General features: G+C 36.2%; 2 protein-coding genes across 2 annotated transcripts; both read right to left on the reverse strand.

The window, feature by feature from the left end:
* Positions 1-329: 329 nt before the first annotated feature.
* LOC126830067 (UDP-N-acetylglucosamine--dolichyl-phosphate N-acetylglucosaminephosphotransferase) lies at positions 330-8771 on the reverse strand. Its single transcript, XM_050560281.1, has 8 exons — positions 8544-8771; positions 6933-7050; positions 6019-6232; positions 4529-4675; positions 4051-4135; positions 3158-3346; positions 2415-2658; positions 330-1999 (listed from the first exon to the last, which is right to left on the reverse strand). The coding sequence occupies exons 1-8, from the start codon at positions 8699-8701 to the stop codon at positions 1928-1930; spliced, it is 1227 nt and encodes a 408-aa protein (XP_050416238.1). The 5' UTR covers positions 8702-8771; the 3' UTR covers positions 330-1927.
* A 1898-nt stretch (positions 8772-10669) lies between these two features.
* LOC126830195 (glutathione S-transferase) lies at positions 10670-17493 on the reverse strand. Its single transcript, XM_050560530.1, has 6 exons — positions 17271-17493; positions 14770-14925; positions 14295-14387; positions 13002-13117; positions 12545-12655; positions 10670-11568 (listed from the first exon to the last, which is right to left on the reverse strand). Exons 2-6 carry the CDS (start codon positions 14900-14902, stop codon positions 11407-11409), a joined length of 615 nt encoding a protein of 204 aa, XP_050416487.1. The 5' UTR covers positions 14903-14925; positions 17271-17493; the 3' UTR covers positions 10670-11406.
* Positions 17494-21164: the final 3671 nt, after the last annotated feature.

A 21164-nucleotide genomic window follows, 5' to 3' on the forward strand; every position in this document is an offset into this window, starting at 1 on the left:
GAATTACGTGCAGAAATTTAATAAGAAAAACGTGTACGATCAAAGGGTCCAAACGAGTTGAGCGAAGATTCGACTTATATGAATCCGACTTATGCGAGGTTTACTGTACCAAGCTTTTTACATTTTTGTAATTTTTCTACATTAATCAATTTATTTCTCCTTTAATATGCAAAATTTTCTAAACAACATAAAAATATGTCCCAAAATTTTTTGTTAAAAGATTCTGTTAGATAGAGCAATACCAGGAGAGTGAACTTAAAATACAGATTATTACCAACAACAATATGTTCCTACATAAAACATTGTATTAAAAAAAAGAGACGACAAAATAATTTTTAAACAAATTTTTTCTCACAAAAACAAAACAAAAACAAGACAAAATACCATAAATAAAACATAACATACATGTAGCCCAAAAGATGATTTTGAAGAAATTGGTTAATCAAAACTTTATTAGATTGACAAACAGAAGTAATGGTTCACTCTATGACTGGAATTCTACAATCTCAATCCCCAACGTATAAATGAGGACTATTCTTTCCCCATACGATTTTTTTTTAGAAATTGCCCAGACCGTATACCAACACCAATCAAAACAACACATTAGATCAGCACAATTCAACACGTTATTTTTAGTATCATTTTAAACATAATCATCAAATCATTTTTTAGATTTTTTTATTAACTTGCCAAATCGATTTGAACTTAGTGGAGATATCATGTGACAGTATAGTCATTTCAAAGGACTTAGATGAATTAGTTAAATGCGCCGATTAGCTGTGAACAATTCTTGTGGCTGGACATAGTTTGATAAAAAATGTAATCACCCGATAAAATTGTCAAACTGCACCTAGCGGTGATTTTGCTATTTGTGGTAATCACTTTGGAAATCGGTGTCGATAATTTGTGGATTAGGGTAATCAATTTGAATTAGATTGATGTTAAAGATGAAAATGTGATTGAATGCAAATCACTTTGGCTAATTAGTGGCCGATAAAAATGCCTTTAATTTAGTATCATTTTAAACTCATAAGCATTTCTTATTTAGTACTATTTCACACATTATCATCAAATCATCATTTCCAATTAGTATCAATTTAAACATAATCATCATTTCTTTATTTATCATCCTTTTACACATAATTACACAATCATTTCTAATTTAGTATCATTTTACACAAAATCATCCATTCATTTCCAATTTAGTATCATTTTAAACATAATCATCAAATCATTTCTAAATTAGTATCATTTTACAAATAATTAACTAATCATTTGTCATTTGGAATCATTTTAAACATAATCATTAAATCATTCTAATTTGGTATCACTTTACAATTAATCACCCGATCATCATTTCTAATTTGGTATCATTTTACACATAATCATCAAACCATCATTTCAAAATTAGTATCATTTTACAAATAATTATCCAATGATCATTTCTGTTTTGGTATCATTTCAGACATAATCATCTAATTTTTTCAAATTTAGTATCATTTTACACATAATCATAATCAAATCATTTCTTAATAATTATCATTTTACACATAATCATCACATCATTTCTAATTCAGTATCATTTTACAAATAATCACCCAATCATCATTTCTAATTTGGTATCATTTTACACATAATTATCCAATCATTTCTAATTAAGTATGATTTTAGACAAAATCATCAAATTATTTCCAATTTGATATCATTTTTTCACAAAATCATCCAATCATATCTTCTAATAAACAAATTTTCCAATCATATCTCCTTATTTGGCATTATATTAACTCAAAATCTTCCACTCTTCGATTCTAACGCATTTTGTTTGGATGTTCAATTGTTAAGTATTGTCTTTGACTTAGGTTTAAATAAAATAATTGTAGCAACAATTCACATGATAATATTATCCTCTCTCATCTATATGAACATTTTAAGACAATTTATCATAGAATAATAAAGCCAGCTGATATCGAATAGTAAAAGCTACCATACTGCAAAATATCTGAAAAATATAAAATTTATTTTATTTTAGCTGGACCCCATAAAAATGACTGTCTTGTGGAATTCCCGAAGAAAAGTACAAGTTGTGAAAAACACAAACTATGCTAATGATGGATTGTCTGATTGTTTCATTGTCCCTCAAGCTTACAGGGTTTTAAGTCTACCTGTAGAAGTTAATGCAGTGTTCTATGAGGTGCTGCTCTGTCTCATATTTTGTTTTCAAACTGTCAGTAGATCTTTAACATGCTATCAATGGTATACATTAGACCCATTTTTGTCCCATCAATTAACTAGACACCTATCTTTGCCAAGCCCTCCATCCTGAAACCAAGTTGGAAAGATCCAACCTAATACCTCCTGGTTAGTGAGCCAGTGCCACACTCACCGAGTTACCCTCCACATTGATTGAGACTCACCTGAAATACTATTATTATTGAGACCAGAGTCCGCTCATGTAAGGGTCCTAGAAATCTTATTATAAGATTAATTAACGTGAAATTATTACACTCCATATACTGTTTATCTTCTCCTTTCTTTTCCCATACTTTTATAACACCAAATGTTTTATATATAGTAATAAATAATTTCCCTAAAATACTCAATTCTTGATATTTAAATTTTGTGATGCTCAGTTCAAGTTTGTCTGTTGATGAATTAAATCTGAAAAAGAATAAAATATATATATATATATGAATACATATGTCTCAATAAAACTTTGTCCTGTAGCACTGACTAGGGGAACAATAAAACTCTAATTTGCTTATTTTGTGATTTAAAGTTAAAGCAAAGAATTGACTTTTGAGATCTGCTGGCAAATAGGGTCATATACTGCAGCACATAACCACCAATCCCAAACAAAATAATTTGCAATGTCTATTTTAATATTTACAGCTTATAAAACATTTAGAAATTTGAACTAATCCTTATTCATATTATAAATGCTATTGATTGGTTCCGGGAAATGTCAGGAATTATCTACAGATTAATCATGGGCATGATGTTTAAATTACTGTGATTTCATGATTATATTCATAGGACTGCTACATTTTGCTTATTGTATCTGAATAACTAGACAATTTTTTGCTAATCTTGGAGATATTGTCCAAAAACATGTGAGTCCTAATTTTAAGATCAGATCAGACCAGTGTTGGTTACTTACTTTGGTAGCCTATGTCTTGGACATGGAACAAACCTAAACAACTGAGGCACAGAATAAATAAAGTTGAGAATTTGTGGGATAAAAAACAATAACATAGTTTTACTAAAATGACCCAAGATGGCAACCACGGCAAACGTCATTCCAGCAAAATAACAAAATGTATCACCAACAAAAACCTGTGATGGATACCTGAAAAAAAAAAAATATTTTCAGATAATTAATGATTTATGTACTGTCATGAGAATCTAAAGTTTAATAACAACTTAAAGGGACAATAACACTCTTGCTGGCTTGAAAGCTCCAGAAAATAAATAATATCTCTATCTAAGTACTAGATGTTTAAGTGTCCTACCTGTTGTGTAAATTATCCATTACATCCTATTTTACTTGTCCAGAGGGTTCGAAAATATTTTTAAATCGAAGTTTCATTTGAAAAGGTTTACGTTAGACGTTTCAAACCATTATGTTGAATTTAAATAAGGTGTGTTACGATGAAATTTGCATCATCAATTAATTGAAATATTCTAAAATAGTACAATTTTTTGACCAGAATAAAGATTGGTACATATTATCCAGTTACAACAAGAGTGGTATTGAGCCTTTAAGTGAGAGAGAAATGAGATATAGCATAAATGAAATGAACATGAAATGGGGTTTAATGTCCTACTGTTCTGCTCCGACTAAGCTAATGAAGACAGAGATACGCCATACAGTTTACTATCGAATTACAACTGCCAAGGGATCTGTGTACACAGGATCTACACCACTGACAAGGATGAACCACGCCAGAAAATCTTTCTTGGCCAATAAAAGGTTCAAACACAGGACATCCAGGTAAGCAAACCAATGTCTTACTCACTGAGTCACTGTGTTGTAAATACTGACATACTCACCAATTATAATATAATAAAGCTGTTGTTACACTAATAAATGGCATCATAAAATAGCTAGAGAAAATATGGGCTGCTCTCTGTTCACCTTTAAGAAAATAAAAAAATATCATGTTACATGTATGTTGTTTCAACCTTTTGCATATTATATAAAGTCATGTTAAACTTATTACCAAAAGATTGATAAACAATTATATATTTGCATTTGTTGGCATTGGAATTAGGGTAGACACTTTTTATCACTTGAACAATCCATTTCCAGCAATTTGGTATATCAGATTAATGACATGTAAAATAGCCATCTTTATTTAGTAATTTTGACACCTGTTTACAGTATCAAAGTATAACTAAGGCGTTAACTTTGCATTTAAGCATATGCATTACAATTAACACATTATTAGTCACTGCTAGTCAGTCAACCAGAAGGGGTTTTATAAACTATTGTGAAAATTGCAGACAATAAACAGTAAAAATACCATACCTGAGAGCTCGATGAAATTGAAGATGAGAACAGATATACCAATTACCCAAGATTGCCCAACCTCTAAACCATTTACACCAGCCAATATATTAATAGCATTTGTACAGAATACAGCCAACATTCCCATATACACATAGTATAAAATACCTGTATCATAATAATAATACATGTAATCATATTTATAAAGCACTTCAACTCGACATCATGGAGGAATTTAAAAAAAAAAGAAAAAAGCACTAATGAAACCGGGCTTATGAAGACAGGCATCTGCCATATATAGTGTCCAATAAAGATTTTTTTTCCAAGACAACAGAATTTCTGACAGCTCTTCAGTGAATTGAAATTGTCAAGGACTCTGTCTCAAATTTGACATCCAATCTGGAGCAGAAGGACTTTGAAATAAATGTGTTTAAATTATGTTTGCAGACATTGAGAACTCTTTCTGGAATAAAGCTAGATACAAGATCTTTCTCATTTGATCAATGACCTGGAAACGTAATGATTTAAACTTGTTTTCCTCTGGAATCTAAATACAATGAAGAGACTTGATGATAACATGTAAGATAATGTTTTTTATTATGTGAGACTGTCAACAATCGCAAAGCAATGAGTTGGTTTTTCTGTTGTCTCTAGATAATCGTTGGACACACATATCAATCCAGAGAGAGAGAGAGAGAGAGAGAGAGAGAGAGAGAGAGAAATGGGGTTTAACCTCCACTCGACACAAACTAGGCCATTTCGGGACTAACATATGGTTTTTAATTTTATTTCAATAATTCGCTTGTGCGTAGGGGTCTTTAGCAGTGGGAGGACCCGGAGAAAACCCACGAGGCTGGACAGGCGACCCTACTCCTTGTCACGTATAACCGGGGATTCGAAACCACGCCAGTTGACTCAATGACAGGTCTTATGATACAGCACGCACGTGCTAACCATTCGGCCATCCAACCCCCCGTATCAATCCAGATGAACTAGAACCAAGAAAGAGACATCAGTGGAAGCAGCATAAAAGCTGTTCACCTTTTTATAAAACAAAGTCACGGATTTTAATTTCAAAATCAGTGCAACATACACTTCCACACAACCCGTGCATACATGTATATGTTTATTTAATCTAATGCTTGTAGTTTGTACACTCTTTAAACATATTTTGTAAATAGCATATTGCTCTGTATCTATACCTTTGTATCTATGGAAAAAGCTGATATAGGTTTCAAGCCTGTTGCTCCATCCCATTTGTTTATGAATTAAATATTGTTTAAATATAAATTTCTGGAAAAAGAATATTGATACAATGTCCCACTACAGTTAACTTGAGTGCCTACCTTGATTGACTAAGAAATTTGTGTGAATTCCTTTTATAACCTGAATATTCAAGATTTCTCACCTGTCAAGACATTCTAATCCCATTAATATCGACCTATGGCATGAAACAAACAGTCAATCTGTGTAATTTTGATTCTGGAGGATGATAAGTGAGCGTTACTTACCTAAATTAAGATCAAAACCAAGCAGAAATCTCAATGGATGAGGTACTATAATGGTAGTAGAATTAAAGTTAACAAAATAAACCATTAACAAAGGTAGTGATGCCATGGTTGGTAAAAGTAATTTGTGGCGCCATCGTAGATCGAGAACATCATCAGCAAAACCAAGAAATACCATGCAACATATTGACAATAGAGCAGCCAAATATTCCACATACTGCAATATACAATATAGTAACATTAATATCATTTAAGTTATATATCATTAAAGACACTGATCGTCATTTGCGAGATTTTGAAACCCTTGAAAACTACAATATTGTGATAAATGATGAATATCTACTTAAAATATCAGTTTAATTCTGATCAGTATTTACAAGTACAAAGATATAAGATAAAAAACTGATCACATTCCATTAGTTTTAATAGACATCAAATCAATTATGAATACTATGTTAATGTTGTTTTTTTTTTTAACTTGTATTTTTATTTCCTTTCCCATATGGTATCCTTGTAAAAGTGGCACAGAGCAGCTGTTCCAGCTCGATTCCAGTGTTATAAAAGTTAAATAAATTATTATGAATGATTATTATTACATAGCTCTGAAAAACTATTTGAATTCAAATACATGTATATCTGAAAGAGATTTGGATCAGGATGACATAGCCAATCAAACTAATAATAGTAATAATAGCTCTGGTTTGTCCATGTCACAAGGAACTTTATAAACTGACCTCCAACAGAAACTACACAAAGAACTTTTTTGAAAACTCTGTTTAATTAGAACAATGGAAATGAAACAGTGAGCTAACATGTCTAAATACAACCAAGTCCCATGACTTAAAACCTATTCCAGTTTCAAATTCCATATCTTTTCAACATGCAATATGCAATTGAAATAGCTTTAATATACACACCTTATCATGAGGGAAATCGTTATTATTTTCAGCCAGGTGTTTGTAAAATGGAATAGGAATAAACAGAAAAAGTATCATTAAAAAAACAGCTCCACAGACAACTCCAAGTGCTTCTGGTCTGCAAATATATCAAAATAAAAATTATACACATTTTGAACAATTTATGAACTTTGAAGAAACATGTTTTATGGTTCAAATTTCTTTAATATGAAAATGTACCATAAAGTAAGTGTATTCTAGTCAATTTTTAAGTTCTAAATTTCATTTAAAATTTCAATCATTTCATTTCCCAAACAATTTTAATATGTATGAATGTACAAGGAATCATGCTACTGCCGTCCGTACTTACTTAATATCTCTATCGTGATAGATCAATGTTAATCACCTGCCACTTAGGTTAACATATGGTATCCATTGGTTCTGACTAGACTGGTCATGCACATACTGGAGCTGTTTATCAAACAATCTCCAATGCATGAGTGGACAATTTTTGACTTGTTGCATTCAAGCTACCGGTAGTAGTTGCATTATTATAAGGTGAGCTGCTTTGGCTTAGTGAGAAAGGTGCTGGCTCGCTAACTTAGCGGTCAAAAGATGGATCGAGGTGCTGGTCGAGAAAGTTTCCGACGTGGTTTTCTCCTGTCACTGGTGCAGAGAACAGCAGCTAGACCAGGCTTCGAAATGTTTATAAAAAGCTACCTGTCGTACCAAGGGACAGGTAGCTTTTCTTCAGACCTGTCGCTTCAGTAAATAACCTGTCACTCTCAATTATCAAACTCAAAGACTAATCACATCACACTGGTGACTTGGGGGTGCGTTTTAATTTATTTAGATATAATACTGCACAATGCTATAAACTAGTGTGGTGAAGCAGATGAAAACAAGCGTAGATGGGGTGAAATTCATTGTTATAAAATTGTCTACTTCCCAACTGTGTGAGTAACTGTAGCCTACGACAGAGCGAAATGTCAACAGTGCAAATGGCGGCTTTTCGCGGTATTTCCGTGCTTAATTCTTGCATTTAGAAACGAATAATTAAATGTATGTATTGTGGTCATTTTACTAAACATCAAGTAAAATTTAGTCCCCCTGTCGCAAGTGACGGGTAGTTTTATTTGCTACCTGTCAGACTAAAAAATTGCCTGTCGGCGACAAGTAGACAGGCAAACATTTCGAGCCATGAGCTAGTCACTCGGATGGTACAAAACCCGAGGTCCCGTGTGCAGTTAATAAACCTAGTGAATGTCATCCATAAAGCTGTCTGTTATTATATATCACTTTCACTAAATGCCTTTCAAAGACAGTGTACTAGAACCTAAGATATTTGGAATTCAAAATATGAGTAGGCCATAGAGCTACTTCCCGATTGGAGCAGAAAAGTAGGACATTAAATATGATTAACAATATTAACATATTTCATTTTCCATTATTATTCACTGTTCCCAAAATCCAAACAAGTGTAATTTTTATTAAATTATTATTAAATTGAGTGTAAAATTAAATGTTCAATTGTCAATATGCTATTCCTGAACTGTTTCAATAATAACAAAACATGATGCAATGATAAACTAAATATAAACCTGGATCGACAGCCAAGGCAGCTGAACTTACACTTTCTTTTTTGTAGTTTTACTCATGTCGACTCCGAACAAGTTGGCCTTGATAAACATGTCTTTAAACTTTGGTATTATACTCATACAGATCGCAAAACCTACTGCAGACATTGCAGCGTTGATTAAAAGTGTTGTCTTTGTTTCGCCCAGTTCCATTTTAACAATTAATGTAAAACTAATCCCTGCAACGATTACAAAGAAGTCAAATGTCGGCCATGTCTCTTCACGCGAGATCTAACGAGATATTCGGAGGTCTCGTTCATTTTCGTCGTATAGCCAGCTCTCGATTGTCGGAAAGAACTCGATTTCGCGATTGAAAAAATTGTTTGAAAGAATTTTGTCCTGATTTGACTTCGTATATATATTTTTTTAAAACTACATGTAAATGCACCTGAGTATATATCAGTTTTAAACATTAATAAACACATTATCTTACAATGAATCACTTTTGAATTCTTTCATTCTTGAAATCGAGCTTCTTAGCAAAAAGTCCTATAGAATCCCACAAACTTCTATAGAAACCTGTACTTTTTCTATAGGACTTTTTCATAAGGAACATACCCCAGTGGTCATTTGCATCTGTTACACGGGTTGGCTCGGTTCTTGTGCATTAGTGTCTTCTCAGTTCTCACGGTTATGAAACGCATTTTCTAACACCCGAGAATAAATTTGTCACGATGGCTTCACTTTTTCTTCACTTTTATTGGAACACTTTTCTTGAGATCTTATTTAGATATTTTTGATTTGATGATGTATTTCTTAGTTCTTTAAATAGTTTTCTGTATATTTACTTATTATGTTTTCGGCATGTTTTGAGTAATGTATTGTATAGTATCTAAGGCTAACATTTGACACTAAAGAAATGTCAATGCTAATTTAAGGCCTCTTTATTTTAAACGTGTGATCATGGGATTCCTCCGTGCGCCAGTGCTATCAACATTTTGTTCCTTTTTATTTTTCCTTTGCTGACCCCATTTCAGCAATAAAAATGATTTACTTACTTACTTATTATTTTGGATTAAAGACATTTCTTTGATTTGTCAACTACAAACCAATCTTCCAATCAAAATCCGTTTGACCAGCTCAGCAAATCAAAAAACACTCAACGATCGTGGAATAAACCAATACAATCTCGATTGGTGTCTACCAATTTAGAGTTACTTGAAATACATTAGATATCACCATCGACTAAAGGAAATCGAAAGCTTTGTGGATTTATTAGATATTTATTATTTCATCTATAGCCTAATCATATCGATCAGGCCCGTAACTAGTGGTTGGGGGTGCAACCCCCTCCCCCACCCCCCGTGACAAAAAATGTTGACCATAAAAACAATAGATATACATTGTCCATCCATTTTACAGCACCACTGAGAACATTTCCCACCCCCTCGTTGCTCTGAGCTAGTTACGGCCCTGATATCGATGAATTAGAAATATATATATATACATTATTTACATAAATCATTCAGTAAATGGACATGGGTATGGTTATCTACCCTTATAAAAACGAAGGCGAAACGACTGGTTTGTAAACTGTTTTTTGATTGGTTCGTAGACTTTAGCTACAATTAATGTGAAATCGTGGAAACCCTATGGATTAATCCAGGGTATAGTCGAGTAGAACGGAATGAGGACACTGGGGATACCAAGGATGAGAACTACAATAACGATGAAAACCAATCGCCATTCCTCGTTTAATCCGGATACTCGAACGTGCTTTACCTAAGATCCAGGCGCATGTCAAGGCTATAACATGATGGTTCATCACAGTGATGTCTCCCGCATTCCGGGATCTGATCGATTATCAAATATATGAACAATCTGAAACAGCTTTACGTACAATTAGTGGAATCCCGTGTACGAATACTGTATATGAGAGAATGGGAGTAAGTCAAGAAAACCAAATGCCAACGAGTCAGCAAATACAATAATCGAATGCAAAAGTCAGCAAATGTAATATAGACAACTAATTCAAAAATAAAATGCCTTCAGATGTATTAATTAGTAACTGCTTAACAGTTGTCAGGCGGAGTATACAGCAGAGTTCCGAATTTAGTAAACAGACAGTTTTCTTTGGAATTCGCAATTTCAAGGATGTTTTACACATGGACACACCCGACAAAACATGTTGAAGATTTTATTTCCACAACTCGAAATACATTACGAAAATTAAAGATACATTAGTTAAGAGTTTTATAAAGAGTTGGTCATTCTTGCTATAATACATGTAATTCAAAAATTGATGATAAAAAAAGAAAATGTTGAAAATTTCAGTCAAATTACTTTGTTCTGAACGGAATTGTCACTGTTGGAAGTTGTGTGTCTGCACCGTCTATGAGAATTGGCGATCGTTTGATTGACAGACGATAACTCCACCCACATATTCTCAATTATCAAGTAACATGCTCAATGGCTATGGTAGACTCGCTTGACAAGCTTTTCCTCACCAGTTTCCGGTAGTGACATCAGAGACTAACGTTAAACGTTAGCGTGGTCCGCCATTTATTGATTTAATTTTAAATGGACGACTGTTTAAATCCAAATTGTATCCATGCCATCCGGGGGTCTACAGAGTTAATATTTGAGCTAATTAATAATTTCTATAACATCTGAAGCCTAAATAAAGACTTGCGATAGGCAGATTTAGCTCTTGCATAATATATGTTTAGCAAATTCCAATTTTATACTTGACAGTAAGAAAAAAACTACAATAATAAAGTACAACTTGAGCCTATATACTTGTAACCTCACAGCCACAAGTTACATGAAATGAAATGTGGTTTAACGTCCCACACCATAAGGTAGAAGTTAAACCTACCACTAAAAGCAGTCAATAACAATGACTGTGAGTGTGGTACTTAGATGTCTCTAAATGGTCTGTTCTTGAGGTAATTGGCTATCTTTGGTAGAGCTTCTATCTTCTTTCTGTGTTCTTTAATAACTTTATAGGGTGTCAAAATTGACGGGTCACGTGATATGATGTCACACACGTCCATAAGAACCAGATCTCCCCACGTCATCTGAAAATATAATTTTAAAAAAAGATATACAAGAGCTGAAATACGCTAAGCCAAAAACAATTTCACCATCTAAATTCAACAAAAATAAAGTCTGATAAGGTGTTCTTTAGCGCAATGGAGTTCTTCGCGGGTCGGTGAAAAAGTAATGTTGAAGTTGACCGGAGTTGACTATCAGTTAAATATGGCGGTTCGAATTAGATTGTAAAATTAGCCAAACCAACTTTCAATTGATGGACCGTGCCAAGGATGTTATTCTAAATATGATATACATGTATGTAAAATTAATTACATTTATTTTATGGGTAAGGGATTCTATCCCCATGTTGCCGTAGTTCCCCCTTCTCGGTGATGCAGTCCAGTGTCAAACACGTTGGCGTGCACGTGAACTAACCCATTCACAGTTGGAATTCAAAATAAGAGTAGACATTAGTACCGCTTTCCGGACAGACGCTTCACCATTGTACACTGTATGGCGTATACTCGTCTTCATTTAATCTGTTGATGCAGAAGAGTACGACAATTAGCCCCATTTCATTTTATTTCATTTAATGGCGAGAGTGATAACGCATCTTTAATCGAATCAACATTTTCATTTTTTACAAAAGTCAATTAAAGTGGTTAATAATTGACGTGTTATTAATATTCACCACAAAGAGTGGGTATTCAAATCAGAGGTGGTGTGACCGCTGGTATGCATGAAGAACACAAAAACTAATATTTATATTGTTAGGGAGTGTCCAGAGGGCTTCTGTCCGAGAAAATAATGAGAATCGGATTCCATCATTAGCATTGAAAATCGAATTGAAATCCTGTGATGTTTTTCCATTTGAGAGGAGACGGGGAATAGGGCACAACAACTCTAAACCCATGAGGAAAATCGAGCCATTGACAATTGTATCCCTTTCACTTAGCGCCTCCTTCAAATCAAGATTCAAAGAGAAGACGAGATAAACAAACAATAAAAGAAATCTCTAACCTGATCACCAACCACAAATCCACTTCCGGTGCTATTCCCACTAATGACTTTTTCAACATAACCAAATATTCTGGGCAACGTTTCATCTTTAAACTTCCTGTGCAGTTCAGTCTGTAAAGAATTAAAATATACAACTTGTATATTATAATGTATGACTATAAATCAATGTGATAAAAAGGTCACTGTTTCTTTAGTTAGAGCTATCATTTATTGAAAAAGACATAGTCTAGAAGCTCCCTCGAGTCTACTCCCGGTCACTCAGAACCTCCTAGTTTTCAACGTACATTTGTAGAATGTTCGGAGGAATGATAGCCACAAGACCTAGCCTTTCTTCTGTGACTGGAAAAACAAGAATACAACAGATTACAAGAGTTACAACACTTGATTCTGCAACACATGTTCTAAGCACAGGATAGTCTTTCCTCTTCCCACTCCCCAAAATAAACCACTAGCTTACCTGTTTGGGCTTGTCTTCCTCAAAATGAGCATCACAAAAAGCTTCTCGTAAAAAGACGCACTGTTCTACAAGAGCATCTATCTGTAAGTTTTCTAAATTGGTTTTACCCTGTAAACCTAGAAAAATAAAACACATTCATTATCATGATAACAACATTAATTGATTATAATAAAATATATTCATAAAAATGCTAATTTTATCACTTAACATTTTTAGAATGGTAATGAAGTCTAGAATTAATTAACTATTAATTAATTTTATTTTTGACATATACCACACACAATACATGGGAAATATTAATTAGTTATACATTATAACTGTACAAGTTACATTTTAACTTCATTACCATCTACGTGGCATCTGTATGGCATCAGCTGAAAATTAACTTATTCTATCCAAAATGCGCCCTTTTGATTCCTCGCCTCTGAATTCAATAAAATACTAATTAAAACAAAATATCATATAGCAGGGTATGGGTATGTCAAAGTGTAAACAAAGACTTAAGAAAGGATTAGTGTGCATTATAGCTTCTGAACTGAAATAGAATGTGGTATAACGTCTTACGCGACGACACGCCATAAAGTGTGCTTGGGTGGGTTGGCGTTGGGTGGGTTGGCGTTGGGCGGCGGGGGGGGGGGGTAGCCCTGACAGCGACCCTACGGCCTACTATAAGGGGTTCATTTATGTACACACCATCTGAGCGAATAGACACTGTACCCTGCCAGACCCCAGTCGTACACCACTGCAAAGGGGTAACCAAGCCTGGATATACCGGAAAACTTTCTCGGACAACACATGATGAATTGAAACTTCCCAACATTCGGCATGCACTGTAAACGATAAGAACAAGCCAGCAGCAAATATACGTGTTGGGTAAACCAATGTGACGAACCCCTTGGTCATCCCATTGAATCGGGAGATGAACTATCGTTGATAGTTTGTTTTTGATTCAGTACATTTTCACAACCAGCGGTTATAAGCAGCATGTAACCCATTATGTCGTGAAACATACTGTTATTTAAGTAAGCCGGCCATCATAGGCCATTTGCTAACATCGGGGGTGGTGGGGTGGATGGCCGAATAGATAGCGCGTGTGCGCTGTATAATAAGGTCTGCCATTGAGTCAACTGGCGTGGTTTCGATTCCCCGGTTGTACGTGACAAGGAGTAAGGTTTCCTGCCCAACCTCGTGGGTTTTCTCCGGGTCCTCCGGTTTCCTTCCACTGCTCATTATTGAAATAACAAAAATGAACCATATGTTAGTTCCGAAATGATATAAATATTAGAAACGTACCGAATTCTGCTGCCAAATATCTGGATATAGAAATACTCTCTGGAAACGGTTTACCATCGATCTCTAATACTGGTAACTGTCCAAGAGCATGATCTATAAAATAATAATAATCTTGTAAAAAAACAAATCCCAAAGATTTTAAACGCATGTTTGCTTGAATACTACAGATATGCACACGGCATCGAAATTTGAAATTAGATTTACCGCTTTGGAAATTATGCTTTACCACCTGTTGTTACAGCCAAATTTACCAAAACTACGTTTACTGTATGAACGTATCAAGTGTAAACAGGGCTAAACTTAATCTAACGTTTCTTTTTGTAAGAGGGAGAGAGGGGTGGAGGGTGTTGATCCGAGACGACCGTTTGCCAAGTAGCCCTATGATCTGGGTATGATGCTCGTCACTGCTTGTACCAACATATTTATGAAACGTGGTGATATAACGGAAATACTACGAATAATAAAAGGGACTTACTGGGTTTTTGTGCCGGCCAATCAGGTAATTGCACGACATTTTCTCCGTATTGAACGCCACCAGCCGCAAAGAGAAATCTAATGATCTCTCCTCTTCCCTTCATATCAAAATAATGTAAGAAATATTTAGGCATCTTGGTTGATTAGTATTCGGTATCTGGAAAAACAAATAGAACGAGGATAACACGAAAACGTTTACATAAATATTTAAAAGTTTACTAATAAATAACAAATGGTTATAAGAGACAGAGAAAAATGAAATGAAATGAAATGGGGTTTAACGTCCTACTGTTCTGCTTCTAAACTGGGCTAATGAAGACGCCATACAGTGTGCTATGAGGGAAATTGTGCCCGGGCAGCGGCACTACGGCCTACTCTTATATCGAATTCCAACTGCCAAGGGATCTTTTACGTGCACGCCAATATGTACACGGGACATCGGTTTTTCGTCCCATCCCAACGACTAGACAGCTCTCCTTGTCAGGCCCCCTGCATCACTGACAAAGGAAATGAAATGGAATGGGGTTTAACGTCCTACTGTTTTGCACACTGACAAGGGGAAACCACGCCGGAAAATCTGGATGAACTTTCTCGGCCACTGCAGGGATCGAACACCCGACCTCCAGGCTAGCGAGCCAGTGTTACGGCCTACCCTTATATCGAATTCCAACTGCCAAGGGACCTTTTACGTGCACGCCAATATGTACACGGGACCTCGGTTTTTTGTCCAATCCGAACGACTAGACAGCTCTCCTTATCAGGCCCTCCGTCCTGCATCACTGACAAGGGAAAACCACGCCGGAAAATCTGGATGAACTTTCTCGGCCAATGCAGGAATCGAATACCCGACCTTCAGGCTAGCGAGCCAGTGTCTTACCCACTTAGCCACATGATCCCCCAGAGACAAATGGGGTTAACGTTTACTTGACACCAACTACGTCATTTCGGGACTAACATAATAAGGTTCAATTTTATTTCAATAGAAGTAGGGGGTCTTTAGCTGTGGACGGAAACCAGAGGACCAGAGAAAACCTACTACTAGTCACATACGCGGGGAATCAATTTACTCGATGACAATCTTGTGATCATACGCGCACGCGTTAAACCATTCAGCCACCCACCCCGCTGCCATGTCTATCTTGCACATGGGCCCTCAACACAAATCCAATAACACAAATTATAGTATTGTGAGGGGGTGAATTTGCCCCGGCTTTAAATTTTAACAGCGACTAGCCTTGTTATTTCGTCCCACCGACGGGGATCACGCGGCTAAGTGGGTAAGACGCTGGCTCGCTAGCCTGGAGGTCGGGAGTTCGATCCCTGTATTGGCCGAGAAAGTTCATTCAGATTTTCCGGCGTGGTTTCCCCTTGTCAGTGATTCAGGATGGAGGGCATGGCAAGGACAGCTGTCTAGTTGTTCGGATGGGACGAAAAACCGAGGTCCCAGTTGTTCGGATGGGACGAAAACCGAGGTCCCGTGTACACATTGGCGTGCACGTAAAAGATCCCTTGGCAGTTGGAATTCGATATAAGAGTAGGCCGTAGCGCCGCTGCCCGGGCAAAATTTCCCTCATATAGCACACTGTATGGCGTATGTCTGTCTTCATTAGCCAAAGTTAGGAGCAAAACAGTAGGACGTTAAACCCCATTTCATTTCATTTCATTTCATTTTCGTCCCACCGAACAACATTTGCTATCAGTCGCACACATCCCTGATTACACCGGATTAACTTAGTATCTTACTTCGCATAGTTATAAAATAAGTAGATATGGCAAGGTTTGGGGGCGTTTGGAAAAGTGGACCATGAAAAATTGATGAAATATTTTCTTTTTATTTTGTGGAACAATAATAGTTTATCCTATCATCTTGTAAGATGTGGGGAAAATATATTCTACAAAATTTTATTCTGTGGAATGTATTTATTTTCAGAAATCCAAAATCTTGTGGAACTCTTGTGACCCCCAAACCTACCATATATAAGAGTTCTACACTTTAAACATTAATTTAGCAAGTCAAATGACAGTTGTACATAACAAATAATACAGTATACACCAGGTGAGTAAAGATAAAGAGACAATGAAAAAAAATCATGTAAGAACGGATAGATCAATTCTCAGTCGTTATAAATTAGGTATCTAAGGTTACCGAAAACGTTTCACCCGAATCTTGTGTACAAGGGACCGAGCGAAACCGGGTACGGCATCTAATACATATGAATATATAATAATGTATCAAAACTTGTATAAATATACGTTAACATAGATTAAATATCGAATCTTTGCGTTTTATATAGGCTACTCTACAATTACAACTTGGCTGATATTTAATATTAAAATGTGTTTTAAGTAAATATATCGTAAATTCTTGATTTAAAAATTAACGATTTGTATTCCATGAGGCGAAAACAGTAATCTAAATAAATGCCATCTCTTTTAGACGCTTAAATATATTTGAATATATTGAAGTATATATATATAAAATGAAATAGGTTATATACTTACTATACCTGCGTTATATATTAACCTCGGAGGTGGTCTGCACTATTCGTTCGCTAGCTCTACAAGTACTTATTCTATAGACTATGTCTATTGATCATGTATTCCGCGCGCCTTCAATAACCCGGGCTTTATATACGTCCACTGAAAGAGAAGTAGGTTGAAAGTTCATTTGTTAAACAAATGGCTGTTATATGAACGCCAATGAACGACTCCACCTCACATCAATTACACTATGGATAGTGAAATCCACCAAAATTATATTTACTAAACCTACGTCTCATCGACACATATACCAAGCAAGGACTAGTATGGGACTTTTGAGGCTGTCTGTAGGTTGTCTGTAAATACTAAAGCTACGTGTGAAATGAGAGGGTGGTGGTGGTATGGGGCGTTAGAGTTTTGAGATTTTCATGGCGGGTGGGCGTAGAATTTTGCTCTGGCGGTCGCTATATTTCCTACAACCTTGTATCCATGTACTGTGGTTAGCATTTTGCCAAGGCAGTATTTGCACCCCCCCTGTATCCATATACTGTTGGTAGTATTTTGTCAAGGCAGTGCATATGGCAGGAACAGATATGTTGACATTGTAATGACTTAACAAAAAGTGGGTATTTTGTCAACGGACAAAGAAAGAAATACCAAGCAAAAGCCTCATATTATAACTAATAACGAAAGTCTTGCTAGACCATCATTACATACACTAACGTTCACGTAAAATTATCCTTAACATCTGGAATTAAGTTCCAGGTGGAAACGCTGGTCCCCAGGTAAAATGTTCAGATTTCGCCATTGTACACTTACAGAAGGAAGGGATTGGACGTCTTACTTTTCTGCACCGACCGGGGTAATGAAACCCAAATGTGTCATTCAGTGCGCTGTGTGGGACATTTTCCCCAGACAATTGCGTTTCTGCATACACTTCATCGAATTCCATATGTCAAAGGTACGTTTACGTTCACACCAACGTGTACATAGGGTCTCGGTTTTTCGTTCCGCACGAAGGACTAGACATTTGTACCAGCCAGGCCCATCATTCTGCAACAATGTCGATGTACATAGATATTAAACTATAACAACAATGATTAGTATCAAAATGGCTTAGGTAAAGAATCTGCGAGATGTTATGTCCTTTTCCTGCTAAAATACTTATGGCGGTTTTAGCAGCCCATACTTGTTCTGTTGCTATAATAATTCTCCGAGTCAGACCACTTATGTTCATTACAGTCTTTATGTTAATCACATGTGAACGGCAACACGACACGATTTCCATTGATCATATTCACAGTTATTCAGTGAGCACATTGACCTTCCAAAATATCGGTTAAGCGTTCACAGTTACTCAGCACATTTACTTGTTAAAATATTGTTCAATCTAAACATGTTCATGGTTGACTTGACACTCGTAACCTAGAATAATATAAGTACGCAGTGACCTTGGATGCACTTTAAAGAAAGGTTTTAAAGGTACAACAAAGCAGATCATCGTTCACGTATAGCTCGAACGTCAAGATATTCTGTAAAAAAACACACATGAGTATAGCCCTGGACCTAGCCCTAACCTTTACCCAAGGCAAACCCTAACCCACAATCTCGTCAACAATCACGTGCTCTAACCTTATTTACATCTCAGTTACCTTGACGAAATCTGTAGGTGGCCTTAAGAAGTAGATCTAGTCAGAATATGGCGGTCTTCGTCTGCCTGGTCAGTGCAGAAACATAAGTCATTAAACGATTATGGTAAATAAATTTATAATATAGATTTCATGTTTGTACCGAATGAACGTTCACAGGGTACACTGAACACGTGCAAGCTTAATAATAAACTTTAGTTAAATGTCTTTTCATAGCGTACTTGTATAATTTCTGTTTGCTTGCATATACGCCTGCCTGTCAAATTAATAACCGAATGTAGGCCGTGTTTATTCACTGACTAACTACAAGCGATTTGACGTCTGGTGCACCTGGATGTGGGTGGAAACAAGTTTTACTTGCCTTCATAGGCGTACGGGCTCGATGACAGTTAGGGGGGCAGAACCCGAAATGCCCGAAAACATTTCGGGTTTACAGACAGCGGCGTCGGTCTTCCTCGAGAGGTGAAGAAGCAGAGCTTACCTTGCACGGACCCCCCCCCCCCCCCCCAAGAAAATTTTGGAATATTTGACGGCTGCAAACACGTTTTCCTGCTATTTCAGTCCTTGAACAAAGTGGTCTATTATAGCCTAATTAAGATAGCTTTACCCGTCTGCCCGAAAAGTCAGCTTGACCGAAAGTTAGGGGGGCGGCTGCCCCCCCCCCTGCCCCCCTGGCTCGTACGCCTATGCTTGCCCTTTCTATTAATTTATCAGATGATTGAAACAGGCATGATATCCAGTTTTAACCCAATCTGATGTCAATAGCTTTGTGTATCACATGGTGGCTCAGTGATTATTAGTCCTGTCAATCTGGGGTTAGACCCAAAACAAATTGCAACAGAATTAATTTCACTGAGATGCATTTCAGTATAGTCCCCTAAACAACAGCCAAAAAATGATCTAAAATCGTTTGGGTGAAAAGATGTCAAATTGTGTAGTATGTAATAATTAGCATATTTCATGATTAAAAAATTATTCATGTTTGATGAAAATTGTGTATAAACGCATTTCCTCGTGGCCATGGAAGCAAATAAACACATTTAGAATATAATCATGACTTCATCACATAATTCACAATAGGCAAATTAACAGCCGCCATCGGTGCAAAACTTATTTTCCCTCCTACATCTGGAACTACAACCATAATATCAGGGTAAGGGGGCACTAGGAGAACAGTGCAGTTATATTGCATAATATAGAATTAATGCAAACTAGACGCCCCAGCTATTACTAAAAAAAAACACTTTTAGTCCAAGCTCAAAAAACATTTGCAATAACCTGGAAAAATCAAGTTCCCACACCGATTTTACCATGTTCAACGAATGTAATAAAAGCATCCGTACCTCACTACGAACATTTACTAATTGCATTAGTATCACAGCACTGTTGTCACAGGGAGGGGGTGGGGTCACATAGCACTGATGGAAACAAACAAGTTAACAAAAATTAATCAGAGTTGTCTAATACTAGCTTCGAGGAGTTGCTACAGCTATGTCCCTTGCAGTCTGCACATTATGTGCAGTGAATTCGATGCTGTTTTTTTACAAGTGCACCGATCTGTACCTCACCCAGTATTACAGTCTATATAAGGGCTCTGCAGGTGCTGCTGGCTGCTTTCAGGGTTATTAAAGTACCCTGGATGTTTTTTCTACAGCATTTCTTAGCCTTCGATGTCCATTCCTGAACCTGAAAGAATACCCGCAAGCTATGATACCGAACAGCGGCAGACGTTGGAGGCGAGCTGTTTGCCTCGTGGTAGGCTTGGTAACCTTTTCTCGAAAAGTTTGTACCGAAGTGAATCGAAGTCATCGTCTGTATTCTCTCAAGTTGATTATTTCATCTTGAGCACCATTGTGATGGTAATGAAGTAGCACCAAGAATACACATTTACATTTGGAATGCATTGGTTGCATTGGGTTCTGGTCTGCTTTCCATAGCCAAGTCTGAACAGAACAGTGGGACGTTAAACTCCATTCATTCCATTTCTAAAGAAGACGGGCATACGGAAATTTTGGCCTATGGACAGCGTCTATTGGAATCGGACAAAAAACCGCGACCCTGTGTATACATGTGCATGTAAAAGAACCACCCATTGGCAGTTATGATTCAAAGGAGAGTAAGCGGAAGCGCTGCTGTCGTGACAAAATTTTCCCCATAGCATAAACCCTGGTTACTTAAGCTAACCCTTTCTGGAACATCTGGTACCACACTTTAATGGACTTATCTGTGGTATGTTCACCCTGTTAATTATAATTCTTAATCATAA

The sequence above is a fragment of the Patella vulgata genome, chromosome 8 (genome assembly GCF_932274485.2).
Source record: "Patella vulgata chromosome 8, xgPatVulg1.2, whole genome shotgun sequence".
In the NCBI taxonomy this organism is placed as follows: domain Eukaryota; kingdom Metazoa; phylum Mollusca; class Gastropoda; family Patellidae; genus Patella; species Patella vulgata.